The following is a 17,377-nucleotide window of genomic DNA, read 5'->3' as shown; positions in this document are numbered from 1 at the left end:
TTTTCTTCAATCCTTCACCACCCTCCTCAGGTTCACCCTTGGCCATGCTGGCCCAGCACAGTTAGAGTATTGTGGGTTCGATTCCTGGTCAGAGGCATGTACCTCAGTTACAAGCTTGGTCCCCAGTCTAGTTGAGGAGCATGCAGGAGGCAGCCGATCAATGTGTCTCTCACATCCATGTTTCTCTCTCTCTTCCCCCTCCTCCCTCCTTTCCACTCTCTAAAAAGAGAGTACCATTTGAGATAACTTCTCGAGGTATTTGACTATTTGTGGTAGTCTTTCTGTCACTGTCCTCTATACACACCTTCTTCCTGCTGTCACAGCTAAAGCTGCAGCAACCATCTTGCACCCACAAGGTGAAGGGCACAAGGACAAAAGCCAACATAATGATGGTGGGAAAGGAAGGAGTGAGTCTGGTCATCAGTGCTGTGGTTGAGCTGCTGAACTAGCCGCACTGCTTCTCTCCAGACTCCAATGTGAGAAAAGCCAATGTCTTCACTGGCCAAGCCACTGTGAGTTAGGTTTCTATTACTTGCAGCCCAACAAATTCCTATCGGAGAGACTTGAGAATTACCTTCATTCTTTCATTCAATAAATACTTATGGAGGGCCTATTTTTTGTTTGTTTGTTTTTAGTTCTATTTAAAAAACTAAAATTCTGCTACTAAGACTTTACCCAGATTTACCTGTAAAGGTGGGCCAAGATTTATAGGTACAAGGATACTAACATCCAACAAGGGTTGACTAACTAAATTAGCTATTTTCATGGGATTCTAGTAAAAGAATATATGTGATGACATAAACTGTCTCAAAGATACAAAAAATGATCCATTTTATATACATAAAAATGTAATTTTTTTTCATAAAAATGTAATTTTTAAAAATTATCTTGATTCTGCTCTAGCCAGTTGGGCTCAGTGGATAGAGTGTTGGCCTGTGGACTGAAGGGTCCCAGATTCGATTATGGTCAAGGGCACATGTCCGGTTTGTGGGCAACTAATCAATGATTCTCTCTCATCATTGACATTTCTATCTCTCTCTCCCTTTGTCTCTGAAATTAATTTTTAAAAAAAATTTTTTTAATTATCTTGGTTCCAAGAACCTAAAAACATCTCCTTTCTACAGTAACGCTACCTGGAGGAACAAATGGCCTGCCTTGGAGCAAGGGCTGTGCCCCAAGGAAGGAGGTCCAAGTGACTATAATAAACTGGCCCCTCAGCCCACTTCCATCCCCAACCCATGTTCTCTGATAAAAGAAAGGTCTGACTGTCCTACTCCTGAAGTTTAAGAGTGATCTATGGCAACTCACCAAGTTTTATCTTCCCATCTCCCTGCTAGCCACACCCAACCAGCAACTATTTTCAGTGTTCTCAGAAAGAATGGATCACCTATCCTTCCCAAATAGTCCCATAATTCCACAGCCATGCTTAGACCCCTAGCTCTCTTTCCTCACCTTAGTCCTCAAACAGTACAGACAAGCCCATCTGGTGTGGCTCAGTGGTAGAGCGTCTATCTATGAACCAGAAGGGTATGATTTGATTCCCAGTCAGGGCACATGCCCAGATTGTGGGCTCGATCCCCATTGTGGGGCATGCAGGAGGCAGCCGATCAATTATTCTCTCTCATCATTAATGTTCCTCTCTCTCTCTCCCCCTCCCTTCCTCCCTCCCTCCGTCCCTCCCTCCCTCCCTTCCTCTCTGAAATAAATAAAAATATTTTTTTAAAAAGTACAGACAAGAGGATCGGCACCAGCCTTTATTGGGGACTAGAAGCACCACACATCCACTCCCCAACCCCTGGGCTATTTCTTATGCTCAGGCAGCAGCAGGAACAGAAGCAGGCAATGAGCCCTCCTGGGACAGCACCTCTCCTGGCTTCCAGGACAAGCCTCTTGGAGTCGCCAGAGAAGCTCAGGATACATCAGGACAGGGAGGGCACCAGGGTCTCTGCAAGAAGAAGAAACGTCAAGTCACAACTGTGCCCTCCAGGCTGCAGGTCCCCAGGTGTTTCCCCTCCACCGGAGAGAAGCTTGGCACAAATTGCTCTCGGAAACCTTAGTCGGCTCCCTGCTTCCTACACAATCTAGTCCAAACTGGCATTGAAGACTCTTATCATTCAGATGTCAACTTCACCTCTCCTGTAACAACAGCAGCCTGTTCCTTTGCCCACTCTCACCTCCCACCTGCACCCCGACTCCCCAAACATGTCACATACATTTCACCCTCTGTGCCTTTGCTAACAATCGCCAGACTGTCTGTCCAGCATGTTCTCTGGGCTGTCCTCCCTTTATCACATCCTGCCTCGCCTTTAGGGCCCACGTCAACTCCTCCTGCCAGCACGAAGACCTTCCAAGGAGCCCCACCTGATCTGAAAGCCTATAAGCCCATACCGTCTATGCAAGGGTTCTGTGATATACGACCTGGAACATCTGATCTTTCTCTCCCCAGTGATGGCGAACCTTTTGAGCTCAGCATGTCAGCATTTTGAAAAACCCTAACTTAACTCTGGTGCCATGTCACATATAGAAAGTTTTTGATAGAGATACCACCAAGATGGCGGCATAGGTAAACACCGGAGACTGCTGCCGCAAACAACCACTTCAAAAATACAACTAAAAGACGGAACGGACATCACCCAGAACCACAGGAAGGCTGGCTGAGGAGAGACTCTTCAACTAGAAGGAAAGACAACAGCATTCCGAGGCTCAGAGGAGGCGCAGTGTGGAAAATTTAAAGGTGCAGAGGTGCGCATGAAAAGCGGGCTGGTGGCTGAGGGCGCAGTTGTCGTTTTCAATCAGGAGGGAGTCTCAGACACTGAGCTCCAGATCCGGGCGAGTCTCTAGGGACTCAGACTCAAACGGGAGAAGCGGGATTGTCTAGCATCAGTTGGAACGTGAGGGCAGCTTTCTCTCCGAGGTTTGCAGCAGTTGCCGGGGTTCTGAGAAGCAGTGCCTCTGGGAACGGGACTGAGAGCAGCCATAACTGCTCCCTCCACCCACCCTGTTGATCCCCTGCGACCTGCCCCGCCCAAGCCCTGCGCAGAGCCATTTGCCGGATAGCCTCAGGCAAAGGCTAGATTAGCACCTCCCCAGAGGACAGAAGTTTTCCCACTGCAGACACAGCTGATTCTCACAGCCAGTCGGCCTGGTGGTCAAATCCCTCTAGTATTAACTACAACAATCAAGGCTTAACTAGAACAAGACTGCGCACAAAGACCCCAAGGGGGCGCACCAAGAAAGCATAAAAAATGGGGAGACAAAAAAACATGACAGAAATGGAGGATATAGAGCTAAAAAACGCAATTTTGAGGGCTTGCAATAAACTTGAGGAGAGCCTCAGGAAAACTAATGAGACCCTCGATGCTATGATAAAGAACCAACTAGAAATTAAGCATACACGGACTGAAATAAAGAATATTATACCCAATAGCAGACCAGAGGAGCGCAAGAATCCAGCCAAAGATTTGAAATGCAAAGAAGCAAAAAACACCCAACCGGAAAAGCAAAATGAAAAAAGAATCCAAAAATACGAAGATAGTGTAAGGAGCCTCTGGGACAGCTTCAAGCGCACCAATATCAGAATTATAGGGGTGCCAGAAGATGAGAGACAGCAAGATATTGAAAACCTATTTGAAGAAATAATGGCAGAAAACTTCCCCCACCTGGTGAAAGAAATGAACTTACAGGTCCAAGAAGCGCAGAGAACCCCAAACAAAAGGAATCCAAAGAGGACCACACCAAGACACATCATAATTAAAATGCCAAGAGCAAAAGACAAAGAGAGAATCTTAAAAGCAGCAAGAGAAAGAGACTCTTTCCCTTGTATTACCTACAAGGGAATACCCATACGACTGTCAGCTGATTTCTCAACAGAAACTTTGCAGGCCAGAAGGGAATGGCAAGAAATATTCAAAGTGATGAATACCAAGAACCTACAACCAAGATTACTTTATCCAGCAAAGCTATCATTCAGAATTGAAGGTCAGATAAAGAGCTTCACAGATAAGGAAAAGTTAAAGGAGTTCATCACCACTAAACCAGTATTATACGAAATGCTGAAAGGTATCCTTTAAGAAGAGGAAGAAGAAAAAGGTAAAGATACAAATTGTGAACAACAAACATGCATCTATCAACAAGTGAATCTAAGAATCAAGTGAATAAATAATCTGATGTAAAGAATGAACTGGTGATTATAATGAATCAGGGACATAGAAAGGGAATGGACTGACTATTCTTGTGGGGGAAAGGGGAATGGGAGATGCGGGAAGAGACTGGACAAAAATCGTGCACCTATGGATGAGGACAGTGAGTGGGGAGTGAGGGCGGAGGGTGGGGCGGGAACTGGGAGGAGAGGAGTTATGGGGAGGAAAAAAAAGAGGAACAAATGTAATCTGAACAATAAAGATTTAATTTAAAAAAAAAGATATGGGGGAAGGAAAAAAAAGAAAGTTTTTGATATTTGCAACCATAGTAAAACAAAGACATATTTTTGATATTTATTTTATATATTTAAATGCCATTTAATAAAAAACAAAACAAAAAAAATGAGTTTGCGTGTCACCCCTGATACGAGTATCATCAATGAACTAGACTCTCCAGGGCAGAGACTTGGTCTTGGCCTTCTGAAGTCCCAACCCAGCACCTAAGCCAGTGCCTCACACACCACAGTTTACGTCCATTGTTTTTGAGGATGTAAGACCGTACTCACCTAATTCATGGTCCCGTTTGGGTTCCTGGCCAACTTGGCGCAGCATATCCGGCGGGACACAGAAGCGCCCGCAGCCTGACTTGCAGCACTTGCTTCCGGCTGGGCAGTTCTCATCCGCCATGCAGGTGACAATGCACAGGCCCACCAAAACTCTTGGACAAGTACCGGCCCGTCCTGTGGGGAAGCAGACACAGGTAAAGAGGACGCTCGGCTCCACTGACTCTGAGTTTCCATCTGGAACTCAGGCATGGGGGCTCCCAGCAAATCCATCCCAGAAGCAAAGACCTGGCTGGGAAACCTTGAGCTGGAGGATCTGAGAATCTGTAGGCCCCAAGAGAGCACTTGGACCAAAAGTGTTCCAGTAGGGTCCCACAGGGAGCTCCCTAAAGAGAGCTGGGGGTTTGACACTTCTGTGGGCGTGGGGGTGGGGCTGGGCAGAGTGCAGAAGGAGCAAGGCTCCCAGACCACTGCCCTCCCAGGTGCTTGGGCTCCACAGGGTCACTAGGCTTTTCTGCCACCCTAGACAATGTTTGTGCTTTGCATTCCTTTCATCCAACGTTACTATCATTCACTCATTTGTCTACCTTCCCTGATAGGCTATATGCTACGTAAGGACAAGAATCTGTCCCCAAGCCCTGACCCTTGCCCGGGGATGTAAATGCTGTCTAAAGACAACATCTGGGCCGGTGCTTCTGAAATGGAGTTCCACGGTGCCTGGCACAGCAGGAGCACTCAAAACATACATTTGTTTAAAACACATATTGAAGAAACAAAGAAATCACATCAGGAATGCTTTTATCTGTTGCATTTATATCCCTTCCAAGTAAGATTTCAGGAGGTGGGGAAGCTTTGGGCAAAGAATTAGGTCAGAAAATCATGATCTGGGGCAATGCCCTCATTTTACAGGTAAAGAAACTGGCTCAAAAAGAGGGGTTGGTTTGCCCAAAGTCACAGGGCAAATCATCAGCAGAAGCAAGACCAGAAGCCACGCTGCCTGGCTCCCAGCCTGGGGATTTGTCCTGCTGCCCCACCTGATTCCCCTAATTATGTTTTTATTACTTTTTTTTTTTTTTGCTGGGTTGGAGGTTTATTTTTTCTCTTTTTATTATTATTTTGTTCTTTATTGATGAAGGTATTACATATGTGTCCCCTAGTTATTAATGCCAACAAGGACCACTGGCCCTAGGAGGAGGGGTTGCCTTGGGTGGAGGGGCCCAGGAGGACAGGAAGGGTGAGAACTCTGATCCCGCCCGGGAAGGGAACGGCAAGAAGGCCACAGATGACTCCCTCCCAAACTGACTCTGGGCTCAAGGCGCACTCAGGGAGTCCTTCCCCCAAAAGTCAACATACCTCCCATAATGTCTCCTCGGCAGCTGTGTCCACAGCCGGTGCTGCAGCATTTCTGCCCCTGAGGACAGGACTCGTCTCCATCACACAGCTCCTTGCATGGAAGGGGGTCGGCAGGACATTCACCGCCAAACTCTGCCATAGAATCAGAGCACTGGGTCCCTGAGGTGTTTCCAGCTATTTTTACTGTGACTCTTGAGTACCAAATGCTAGTACATTTTTCATGTTGTCCCATATGTACGTTAATACAGATGTGTGTTTAGAATGGACATATCCCGGTGCACTCATGGACCTGTGATGCTGATACTTTATATTCTGTGTCTCCTTTTCTTAATGCAGGCCATCAACTACTAAATTCCTTTCAAGACTTGCAGTTTGAAAAACACTGTTGAGGTCTAACCCACTTTCTGACGGTCATCGACATGTACACTGGTGGCCCCACTGAGCCCCACCTCCTGGGATCCCTGCCCTCGTATAGCCCTCTCCCGGATTGTCTCTGGGCTCCACCATGGGACTTGCTTTGACCAACAGGACATCAGCAAGTGTGACTGGTGTGAGCAGAGGCTGGATACACAGTTACATAGTGAGGTTGTCCTCTCAGAACACTCCCTCCTGGAAGCCAGCCGCCGCGCTATGTAGCAGCTTGATGCCATGCCCCATTAGAGAGAACCTGGCTGAAGAGAGGATCCTGGGCATCCCAGCCATGGTCGGGCTCCCCACGGAACCCCCAGACACATGCAGCCATAGAAGTGGTGTAAGAGCTGCACCATGTGTTGTAAGAGCTGCCCACCTAACCCACACTAAGGTTGGGGGTGGTGTGCATGCAGCAACAGATAACTGAAACACTGGTTAACGGAACCCCAGGTTTGTTCTGAGAGGCAATGAGCCCAGCCAGCTAAAATGACTTGCTTCCCCATATTCCCCTATAACTAGGGGTGGCCACAAACTGAGGCGTAGCTGGGCCTACTTGTGCACTCCTGATGTAGAGACGACACCTTTCAAACTGCCCCTCGCTTCAGCCTTCTTCCAGTGCAAAGGCTGACACAGCACAGGGAGGCAACTAGGATAAGGAGAAGTCCAGGTCGCAAAGAGAAAGCAATTGTTTCACCCTTGCTGGCGTCATGGAGCTGCCACCCCATCCCTCGCACCTGCTTCAGGGCTTCTCCTTATGCAAGAACAATGAACCCCTGTTCAGTTAACTTTCTGCCACGTACAGACACACATCCCTGACATGTCCCTTCACCGTCCCTATGGAAATAACGAAACTCAGAGAAGAGAAGGGGCTTGCCCAGAACTGCGGAGTGAGTCAGCAGCATAGCAGGACAAAACTCAGCCTCCCGGCCCGCTATGAAGCACTCTTTCTGCTGCTACATCATCTGTAAAGCACGCAGACACCGCTCCAGGTCCTTGGGAACAGGCACACCCAGAGAGGTCACATCCAAACCAAACCAAACCAACGCGCCGTGACTCATTCACCTCAGCGTTTACTTCAAGTTTTTTAAATGGAAAAAAGTGACAGGCGATTAAAGACTTTGCAGAAAACCAAGGCAGGATTGGCTCGGTGCCTCTGAGTAAGAACATGTAATACATTTGCATATGGCTGGCTCCAGGAAGTCTGCCATGATGGAAAAAGCAAGTGTTTGGCCTCCAGCAAGAACACACGTAGCTAAAAAATCAAGGTATAATCACCCTGCACCTTTGGGTTCTCCTGAACAGCTCCTATTTCAAATATTCTGTGCCACTATCAGATCACATCAAAACTACATGTCCTGATTTTTATTTCAGAAATAAGGTCACTATAACCACCAGATACCTCCTCATACCTCCCACCTGCTTGACAAACATTAAATCTAGTTAACAAAGAACAAAGCTTTTTGTCCCGCGGTAAAATCTCCCTGGTGGAATACAACCAGCAACGTAAACTTCTCATATGCCTTAGAAAGTGGTGCCTAGAGTGGCACACTTCCCAGATTTCACCATTTTGCTGAGCGTGGCCCTGAAGCGACCAACGTCAGGAGCACTCTGCTACTGGAAGGGAGTAGAGGTCTGGTCTCTACGCTGGTCCTGGGAATGAGGGCAGCTGCTGGCAGAAAAGTGAAATCCCAGGACATCCTGAGCCAAGAAGGGCCCTGTGAGCTCTGAAACCTACTCCTCTTCTCTTGCAAACAGACATCCAGGAAAAGAGGGCTTGACCTGAGATCAAAGAGGGCAGAATTGGGTCCCAAAACCACATCACCATGGTGCCCTTTGAACCACATCACTATGATCCCCCAATTCCACAAGGATCACCCCAAAACAGATCAACAAGCGCTGGGACTCACTCAGCCCAGTTCTGCCAAAAGAGAAGACCCGGTGGTAGACAGTGGTAGGAGTTAGGAAAACAGAAACAAACCAGTGTGTCAGGAGCCCCTGAGACCATCCTAGGTTTGGTGATTCACTGGGGCAAACAGGACTCAGCATAGAGCTATGCTCATGGCTCTGATTTATTAAGTCTATAATCTCAAACTGTGACGAGGACATGAGGAAAATTAAAGGGTGCGGAGAGGTAGAATAACCAGGAACTCACTTTAGATTGGATACAATGGCCAGCTCCACACACTGGGCAGATTGTACCAGGCCCTACAAGCTGGCAGTGAGGGACCCGCCTGAGACAGATGCCCAGGCTCTGGTTCCAGGGCTGGACCTCAAGAGTCCTGGCAAGGAGCACAACCCTCTATTCTCTCTTATGGGCAGGCTGCCCAAGAGAGCTGCCTACGCCAGGCACAGACAACTCAACTGGGCACGGGGAAGGGGCCTGCCACCTGGGGAGGTCTGGCTGGAAGGAAAGAGGTTGTCGCGTGGTGTGGAGTGGCTGGGTCTCAGAGAAGATGTGCTCAGGGGAGGAGAAAATTACCCTGGTTTCCGATGAAAGGGCTCATTAGAAACTGCACCCCGACCGGTGCACCTGAAGAGGCAAATGGAAGAGAGCTCATGGATAGTGAGGGCCAAACACTGTACACACTTTGAATCATTACCCCAACCTGCGGGGCTTATTCTTTCCATTTTGCAGCGAAGGGAACTGAGGCTCGGAGAAGCAGAAGAGACTTGGCCAGGGACCCACTGGCCAGTGACTGGTGAGCCTCCCACTTGAACCCAGACCTCAGACCTCTGACAACCAAAATCTGTGCTTTTTCAGTGTTATATGCGGCCACATGTACTCATGGGAGAGAAGGTTCCAGTTCCTTTAGAAAACATACTGGAAGGCATAATGTGATCCTATTGGAGACAGCAAAGAAGATAATAAAGTAATCTGAGTATTAACTTATCAAAAAATACTTTAAAACTAGAAAACACCTTGAAGTACACTTAGAAAATGGGAAGTCATAAAGATACAACGTAAGATCTGCCCTAGCCAGTTTGTCTCAGCAGAAAGAGCGGAGGCCTGGGAACTGAAGGGTTCCAAGTTCGGTTCCAGTCAAGGGCATGTATCTAGGTTGCAGACTCGATCCCCAGCTCTGGTTGGGGCATGTGCGAAGGCAATCAATTGATGTGTCTCTCTCACATCAATGTTTTCCTCTCTGTCTCTCTCTCTCTCTCTCTCTCCCTTTCACTCTCCCTAAAAACCAATGGAAAAATATCCTCCGGTGAGGATTAAAAAAAAAAAAAGCCAGATCTCCCTAAGTTAAGATATACATCTAACACCTCTCCAATAAAAGTAGCCTCAATATTTAGAAGGGAGGAAGTGGGGACTAGACAATGTGATAATAAAACATATTTGGAAGCACAAGCAAACAAAAGGAGCCATGACCATCTGAAAAAAGGGACATAAGAGGGGCTAGCAGGGGAGACACACCATCCATTTCTAATGCCTTTTGGGGGCCGCTCAGGGAATGGGGAGGAGCCGAGGACTAGCAGACAGTTTTCTCACTTCTACTTCCAAATTCTCTCAGTTGTGTCACCTTTCTCCATCCCCACTGCCGCCTCCCTAGTCCAACTGCACTCTGTCCTCACCGGGAGTCATTCTCCTGCTCCCTGTCTCAACCATAGCAGCTTCTTTCAGTTTCTCACATGTGGCAAGATCCTTCTCAGCTTAAAGACCTCTGCGCTTGCTTCTCTCGTTCATCACACCCTTGACCTGGCTAACTTCAACTCCAGGTCTCAGGTTAAATGTCGCTGCCTCAGACAGGCCTCCCTTGACCACCCAAACTAAAGTGAGCTCCCGGTTATTTTATCTCTCAACGCCCTTTAATTTTCTTTCCTCCATGTCCTTGTCATGGTTTGAGATTACAGACTTATTTCATGCTTGTCTGTTAAGCCTCTTTCTCCCCGACTAGTCTATGAGCTCCACGAAGGCAGGGACTGGATCTTCTTTGTTCACCACAATTTACCCAGAACCCATCGCTGGATCTGGTGAAGCATAGTAACCTCCATCTTGGGTAAAAACTGCTGTTTAAAATTTTAACCCTGCTATTCTGGCTTCTGTGAACGTTTGCTTGCTTAAATAATAGGGAAAAATAAGACTACTCCCCATTCCAGAGAGGCTATGAACTATGCCCCAGACAGAGTTGTCAGTCCTGGTGCCAGGCCAGGCCTTGCGATATGGTCTCACGGCCCTGGCCCAGCAAACAGGACTTTTTCTGAGAAGGTCCGGAAGTCTCGTTCCAAATTTGGGAGACAAAGAGCTGAAAAACGTATAAATAGGAAAGACTTCCACCAGGTTGGGCCCCAGAATTTGAGAAGCAATATTTCCTCTGGGCCCAATAGTGCTAGCAAAATGAAAAAAACTCCGAATAAATGTGGCTTATTGATTAAGGCATCTTCTGATTTACAATATAACACTGGCATATAGTAAATACTCAATAAATATATACAGAAATAATGTATAAATGGAGAATTCGCTCATGGGGACCCTGTAAGAGTTTGAAAGAAGACATCTCTTTCAGACACCTCTTTATGAGAATCAGAATAAAATAGGACCCATTTCCAACAGGAGACAGCAATCCTGTGTGTGGACAGAGGCAGCATGGAATCTCAGTAGCGGGGGGCGGGGGGGGGGGGGAGGGCGGTGCTGCCTTGTATAGGTAGCAAGATTCTTTTTGCTGCCTCTTTGCAGATTCTCCAGCTACGATTTTCATAGAGAATACTGCAACTGACAACAGGAATTGGAAATTACCCAACAGCTTTCAAATCTGCCCACAAATATACACTGAGTGGCCAGATTATTATGACCAGCCAGATTATTATTACCACCCCATCAGTACAATGAAGTGAATCAGTTATGCAAATGATAATAATAATAAAACCTTGAGAGTATTAGGAAGTTTTCAATATTCAGTATTTTTGCAAGTGTCAATGAAGTACTGATGGGGTGGTCATAATAATCTGGCCACTCAGTATAGATATGCCATGATTTCCCTTCTGGCAGCCTTTTCTGCCTGCCGAGCCCACATCCCACAAACCACCATGGCTTGGGTACCCTTCCTATATCTTTTCTTAGAAAAGATCTCAGGATCTAGGAGGCACTTCATTGTTTTTCAGAATAAAGGAAAACCAACAACGAAATGGCATGTGCATATCTGAGAAAGAAATGAGGAGGCCAAGCACAGCCTGGGGTACAGAGCGAGGTTTCTGACCCCACTCTGTTTAGAGATCGGGATGACACAGCTCCTGCTGCTACCAAACCTGCAGCATTTCTTGACACCTGACACACCTTTTAAAGCAGGATTGTTTCCGAACAATCCTAGGACAATCTCCTTTCCTCCCTGCAGCAGAAAAGGAGACAGCCACACAAAGAGAGAGAGAAAGAGAGAGGGGGAGAGAGAGGGAAAGAGAGGGAGAGAGAGAGAGAGAGAGAATGGTGCCTGGTGACACCCAAGGTCATAGCAGACCAGACAATCAGAAGAAGGAAGCCCTGAGCTTCATTTAGGACTCTCCACCCTGGTGCTAAAGCAGAGACAGTGACAGCATGGATAATAGCTCACATTTACTGTGACATTTACTTGTGCCAGAAACCTCTCATATGGTCCTCACAACAATTCTAAAAGGTACAAACATGTATCCTCATTTTGCAGATGAGGAAATTGAGCCTTAAAATTTAACACTTAAAAGAACTATTTAAGGCTGATTTAAGGCTTACAAAAGTCTGCCTGGCTCTAGGGTTTACTCCGTTCACCCGATCTTAAACAGGCTTCCCTTCACAGCTCTGCCCTCCAGCCTTCACTAGAACCCCGAATTCAAAGTGGAAGACAGAGATCATTGGTCACACGTTCTTCCCTGATTGACAAGGGACTGGGGGCACTGGGTGTTAAAGGAGAAGAGACCCCAAAAGGAGAAAGAAGAGGTGCTCTAGGCAAGTTAGATTTCAAGAGCCAAAGTAGGAGGCAGGAAGTTCTCTGAGTTTTCCTAGCCCAGAGGCAAGTTCAGAAAGCACACTTGGATTTTGCCCCTCATTCCAACGGACCCTTGAGAATGCCTCCTCGGCAGACCTGACCACAGCCTGTGCCGCAGCACTTCTGCCCCGCCGGACACTGTTCATCCCCTTGGCACAAATCTTTGCACGGGTTCTTGTCAAGAGGACATTCTCCTTCTTTCACTGCAAAAGATATCATGGGAGGTTGGTGTAACAGGCCAGGCCTCAAGAAACGGGGAATGGAAGCCAAATGTACTTCAAGAACTTTCAACCTCTCCAAACACTCCTGTGTAAATATCTCTGCAACCATGTTCCTCTCCACCCACACAACCACTAACACACACACACACACACACACACACACACACCACTACTAAAGGACCAGCCATTCTGCAAACAGAGAGAGAGAAAGAAAGGCTGGGGTGATCCTGTTCTCATGTATGACTCTCTAGGACAGCGGTTCTCAACCTGTGGGTCGCGACCCCTTTGGGGGTCGAACGACCCTTTCACAGGGGTTGCCTAAATACATCCTTCATATCAGATATATACATTACGATTCATAACAGTAGCAAAATTACAGTTATGAAGTAGCAACGAAAATAATTTTATGGTTGGGGGTCACCACAACATGAGGAACTGTATTAAAGGGTCGAGGCATTAGGAAGGTTGGGAACCGCTGCTCTAGTAGAAAGCCAGAGAGGGTGAAGAAAGCCTGGGCAACCCACCCTCGCTGTCCCCAGAACCTCTGCATCCAGTCCCGTCCTACGGAGATGGCCACGTCCACAAATGAGGCCCCTCACCCTGGGAGGAGGCAGGGGACGACTTCTCTGGTCACTTCCTGTTACGGTAGCCAGGGATGATGACTCACCATGCTCTCCTGCAGCCACCCAGGATGTCAGGGTCCCAAGAGCAAGAAGTGCCTTCAGGAGGAAGAGGGAGCTCAACATGATGATGATGCTGAGAGTTGAGATGAGAGTCCAGGTCAGGCCGGAGGTGTTCACCTGGCCCAGAGTATCAGCTGGACGAAAGCAGGACTAGGAGACTGGCCTAAATCTAGCCCCAAAGTTTGCCCTTTTATAATAGTCGCCAAGGACAGCCTCTTCTGACAAGAAGAAAAATGATTGGTTGTTGGTCTGTGGGAAAATTCCTGGCACTACCAAAGGGCACAGGGTGGTGATCAAGCTCTGTAATGGGCCATACGCAATAGCCCTGGACAATGGTGATGAACCTGGGAAATTGGAGGGAAGGCCACTGGATCGAGGATCAGAGAGAGCCCTGCAGGGCCTTGGGAGGACACAATGACAGGACTTAATAAGAAAACAACCAAAGTTAATGAAATGCACTGTGGCTCCTGCTCATCCTAGCAACCTAGAAAACAGATACTTAGAAACTCAAAAATCTTCGAAGAGCTACCTTTGAGTCTGCTCAGACCTAATTCAAATGCACCAAAACCTACATCTTGGTCCCTCTGGCCCACACAGGCCGTCCTAGGACTGTATGAAGGCTATGTGACAGAACCACCAAGAATAGTTGCTATGATTCAAGTAAATCCAGACCATATAATCTCCTTTATTTATCTCTTCTTGCTCTATTTCTTTTTTAAAATATATATATTGTTACTTATTTCAGAGAGGAAGGGAGAGGGAGAGAAAAACAGAAACCTCAATGATGAGAGGGAGTCATTGATCGGCTGCCTTCTGCATGCCCCCCCACTGGGGATCAAGCCTGAAAACCAGGCATGTGTCCATGACAGGCATCAAACCCAGGATCCTTCAGTCTGCAGGCCGATGCTCTATCCACTGAGCCAAACCAGCTAGGGCAGCCGTGGGCAAACTACGGCCCGCGGGCCGGATCCGGCCCGTTTGAAATGAATAAAACTAAAAAAAAAAAAAAAAGACCGTACCCTTTTATGTAATGATGTTTACTTTGAATTTATATTAGTTCACACAAACACTCCATCCATGCTTTTGTTCCAGCCCTCCGGTCCAGTTTAAGAACCCATTGTGGCCCTCGAGTCAAAAAGTTTGCCCACCCCTGAGCTAGGGCCTCTATTTTTATTTTTATTTATCTATCTGCTTATGACTTTGGTCAGCCATGATATCTAATAGTGTCCAGTGGCACTGCTTAGCCCAGTGAGGTTAAAGGGCAGGGAACATCCAAGACTCAAGATAAAATCCTCCTTAATAGTGCCAAAGAGTTCAGTGTCAGGAAGTTGCCTTGTTTTTGTTTTGTGGTGTGTGCATGTGTGTGTGTGTGTGTGTGTGTGTGTGTGTGTGTGTCTTTTGCCTTATTGTTTTAAGGCTGATATTGGAGCATAGAGATTGATGTCCTATTATGTTCTTTATATACATTAGTTTAATCCTCACAATAATCTTGCCGAGGTAAAAGTGGCTCAGAGGGACTGAGGAAAATGGCCCAGGGTCCTAAAGCTACTATGTGGTGGCTGCTGGAATTTAATACTAGTAATGACAGCATTGTTTGAGGGTTTACTTGTGCCACAGTTCTAAGTGCTTTATATTAATTAACTCACTTAATCCTCACTGCAACCTATGAGTTTGTTACTATTATCTCCATTCTACAGATGGAGAAACGTGGGTTACACAGCTAGTAAACGGTAAAACAAAGGTAGGCAGTCCAATTTCGTAGTTCTTAATCATCATTCCATGCTGGATTTCAACTCAGATCTTGCTAACTGCAAAACCCACACAGACAGGGCACATACCCAGGTTTTGGGTTCAATCCCTGGTCAGACTGCCTGTGGGAGGGAGTCAATCAATGTTTTCTCTCTCCCTCTCTCTCTCTCTCTCTCTCTCTCTCTCTCTCTCTCTCTCTCCCTCTCTCTCAGCAATTTCTATATATAAAGTGCCAGGGGCCATCGCAACCGAACTGACGACCAAACGGACAACCAAACAGGCTGAGTGGTGCAACAAGGCTGGCAGGGGGGTTAGTGAGGGACAACCAAAGGACTGAGCAGCAGGCTGTGTGGGGCCACCAGTCTGGCAGGGGGTGCAGGAGGGGTGACCAGGCTGGCAGGGGGGGCAGTGAGGGGCGACCAGGCCGGCGGGGGTGGGGGGGGCAGTTGGAGGCAACTAGGTCGACAGGGAGGTGCAATTAAGGGCAACCAGGCCAGCAGAGGGGGGTAGTTGGGGGCAACCAGACCGGTGGAGGGTCAGTTGGGGGCAACCAGGCCTGCAGGGGGGACAGTAAGGAGTGACCAGGCTGGCGGGGGGGGGGGGGGGGCGGGCAGAAAGGGGTGACCATGCTGGTGGGGGGGGGGAGTTAGGGGCAACCAGGCCAGTGGGGGGGAAGTTGTGGGTGACCATGTTGGCAGGGCAGGCCAATTGGGGGTGACCAGGCCAGCAGGCAGAGGTGGTTAGGGGTGATCAGGCTGGCAGGGGGGCCAGTAGGAGCGATCAGGCAGGCAGGCAGGTGAGCAGTTAGGAGCCAGCAGTCCTGGATTGTGAGAGGGATGTCCAACTTGCTCCCAACTGCCCCCCTGCCAACCTGGTTGCCTCAGGATCAGCCCTAAACTGGCTGTTGGACATTCCCCAAGGGGTCCCGGATTGGAGAGGGTGCACCAGGGCCTCTCGTCTATATATATAAAGAGCCAGGGGTCGCGTCACATCCGAAACAACCCAACGGATGACCGAACAGGCTGAGTGGGGCGACAAGGTCAGCAGGGGGGTTAGTGAGGGACGACCAAAGGACTGAGCAGCAGGCTGTGTGAGGCCACCAGGCCAGCAGGGAGTTAGTGAGGGACGACCAAACGACTGAGCAGCAGGCTGCGTGGGGCCACCAGGCCAGCAGGGGTGTTAGTGAGGGACGACCAAACAACCAAACAGTAGGCTGCGTGGGGTGACCAGGCTGGCAGGGGTGGCAGTGAGGGGCAACCAGGCCAGCAGAAGGGTGCAGTGAGGGGTGACCAGGCCAGCAGGGGGGCCATTGGCAGAGACTATTCCAGCGGGGGGCTGGGGGGGTGTGAGGGGCAACGTGAGGGGTGACCAAGCCGGCAGGGCGGGCAGTTGGGGGCAACCAGGCCAGCAGGGGGGGCAGTTGGGGGTGACCAGGCCAGCGGGGGGGGACAGTTGGGGGTGACCAGGCAGGTAGGGGGGCAGTTGGGGGAAACCAGGCTGGTGGGGGGGGGGCAGTTAGGGGCAACCAGATTGGCAGGGGGGCAGTTGGAGGCCACCAGGCTGGCGGGAGGGGGGGCAGTTAGGGGCAATCAGGCAGACAGGCAGGTGAGCAGTTAGGAGCCAGCGGTCCTGGATTGTGAGAGGGATGTCCGACTGCCAGATTAGGCCCAGGATCGGGCCTAAACCGGCATTCGGACGTCCCCCGAGGGGTCCCAGATTAGAGTGGGTGCAGGCTGGGCTGAAGGGACCCCGCCCTCATGCATAAATTTTGTGCACCGGGCCTCTAGTAAAATAAAATAAATTAACTCACGCACTTTCTACTACCTTGTGTTGTGACTTGGAAAAAGTAACTTTCTCTACCACTCATAAATCAATCCAATTCTATTCAGGGCCTCCTTACATCTAAGGCAGAGTTAAGGGGAGCTCTGGGGAACTCTATGGCTATTAAACCCCTGCATTCCCCGCCCATCCCAGAATCAGAGTCTGGAGAGAGAAGTCCAGCTCCTTGGGGTTGGGGGAATCCACCATCCAAGTCCCAGCCTTTATTCTGATGCCTTCAGACTCAAGAGGCAGCCCCTGGGGTGGAAGCCTGTTAAGACCTGGTGGATGCCCAGCCAGCATGGCTCAGTGATTGAGGGTAGACCTATGAACCAGGAGGTCAGGTTTGATTCTGGTCAGGGCACATGCCCAGGTTGAGGGCTGGATCCCCAATGTAGGGCATGCAGGAGGCAGCCAATCAATGATTCTCATTATTGATGTTTCTAACTCTCCCTCTTCTTTCCTCTTTGAAATCAATAAAAATAT

At 48.6% G+C, this 17,377-nt stretch overlaps 1 protein-coding gene across 1 annotated transcript; it reads right to left on the bottom strand.

The window, feature by feature from the left end:
• Positions 1-1,805: 1,805 nt before the first annotated feature.
• Positions 1,806-13,448, bottom strand: WFDC3 (WAP four-disulfide core domain 3). Its single transcript, XM_070421601.1, is given in 7 exon segments — positions 1,806-1,945; positions 4,706-4,879; positions 6,056-6,187; positions 11,670-11,734; positions 11,736-11,793; positions 12,492-12,623; positions 13,309-13,448. Coding segments are annotated over 7 exon segments (666 nt in total). The 5' UTR covers positions 13,388-13,448; the 3' UTR covers positions 1,806-1,919.
• Positions 13,449-17,377: the final 3,929 nt, after the last annotated feature.

The sequence above is a fragment of the Myotis yumanensis genome, unplaced genomic scaffold (assembly GCF_028538775.1).
Source record: "Myotis yumanensis isolate MYYU_CA2020_CCGP unplaced genomic scaffold, mMyoYum1.0.hap1 SCAF_7, whole genome shotgun sequence".
In the NCBI taxonomy this organism is placed as follows: domain Eukaryota; kingdom Metazoa; phylum Chordata; class Mammalia; order Chiroptera; family Vespertilionidae; genus Myotis; species Myotis yumanensis.
Note: the sequence above shows the minus strand (reverse complement) of the source record. Positions and strands in the feature narration are given on the sequence as shown.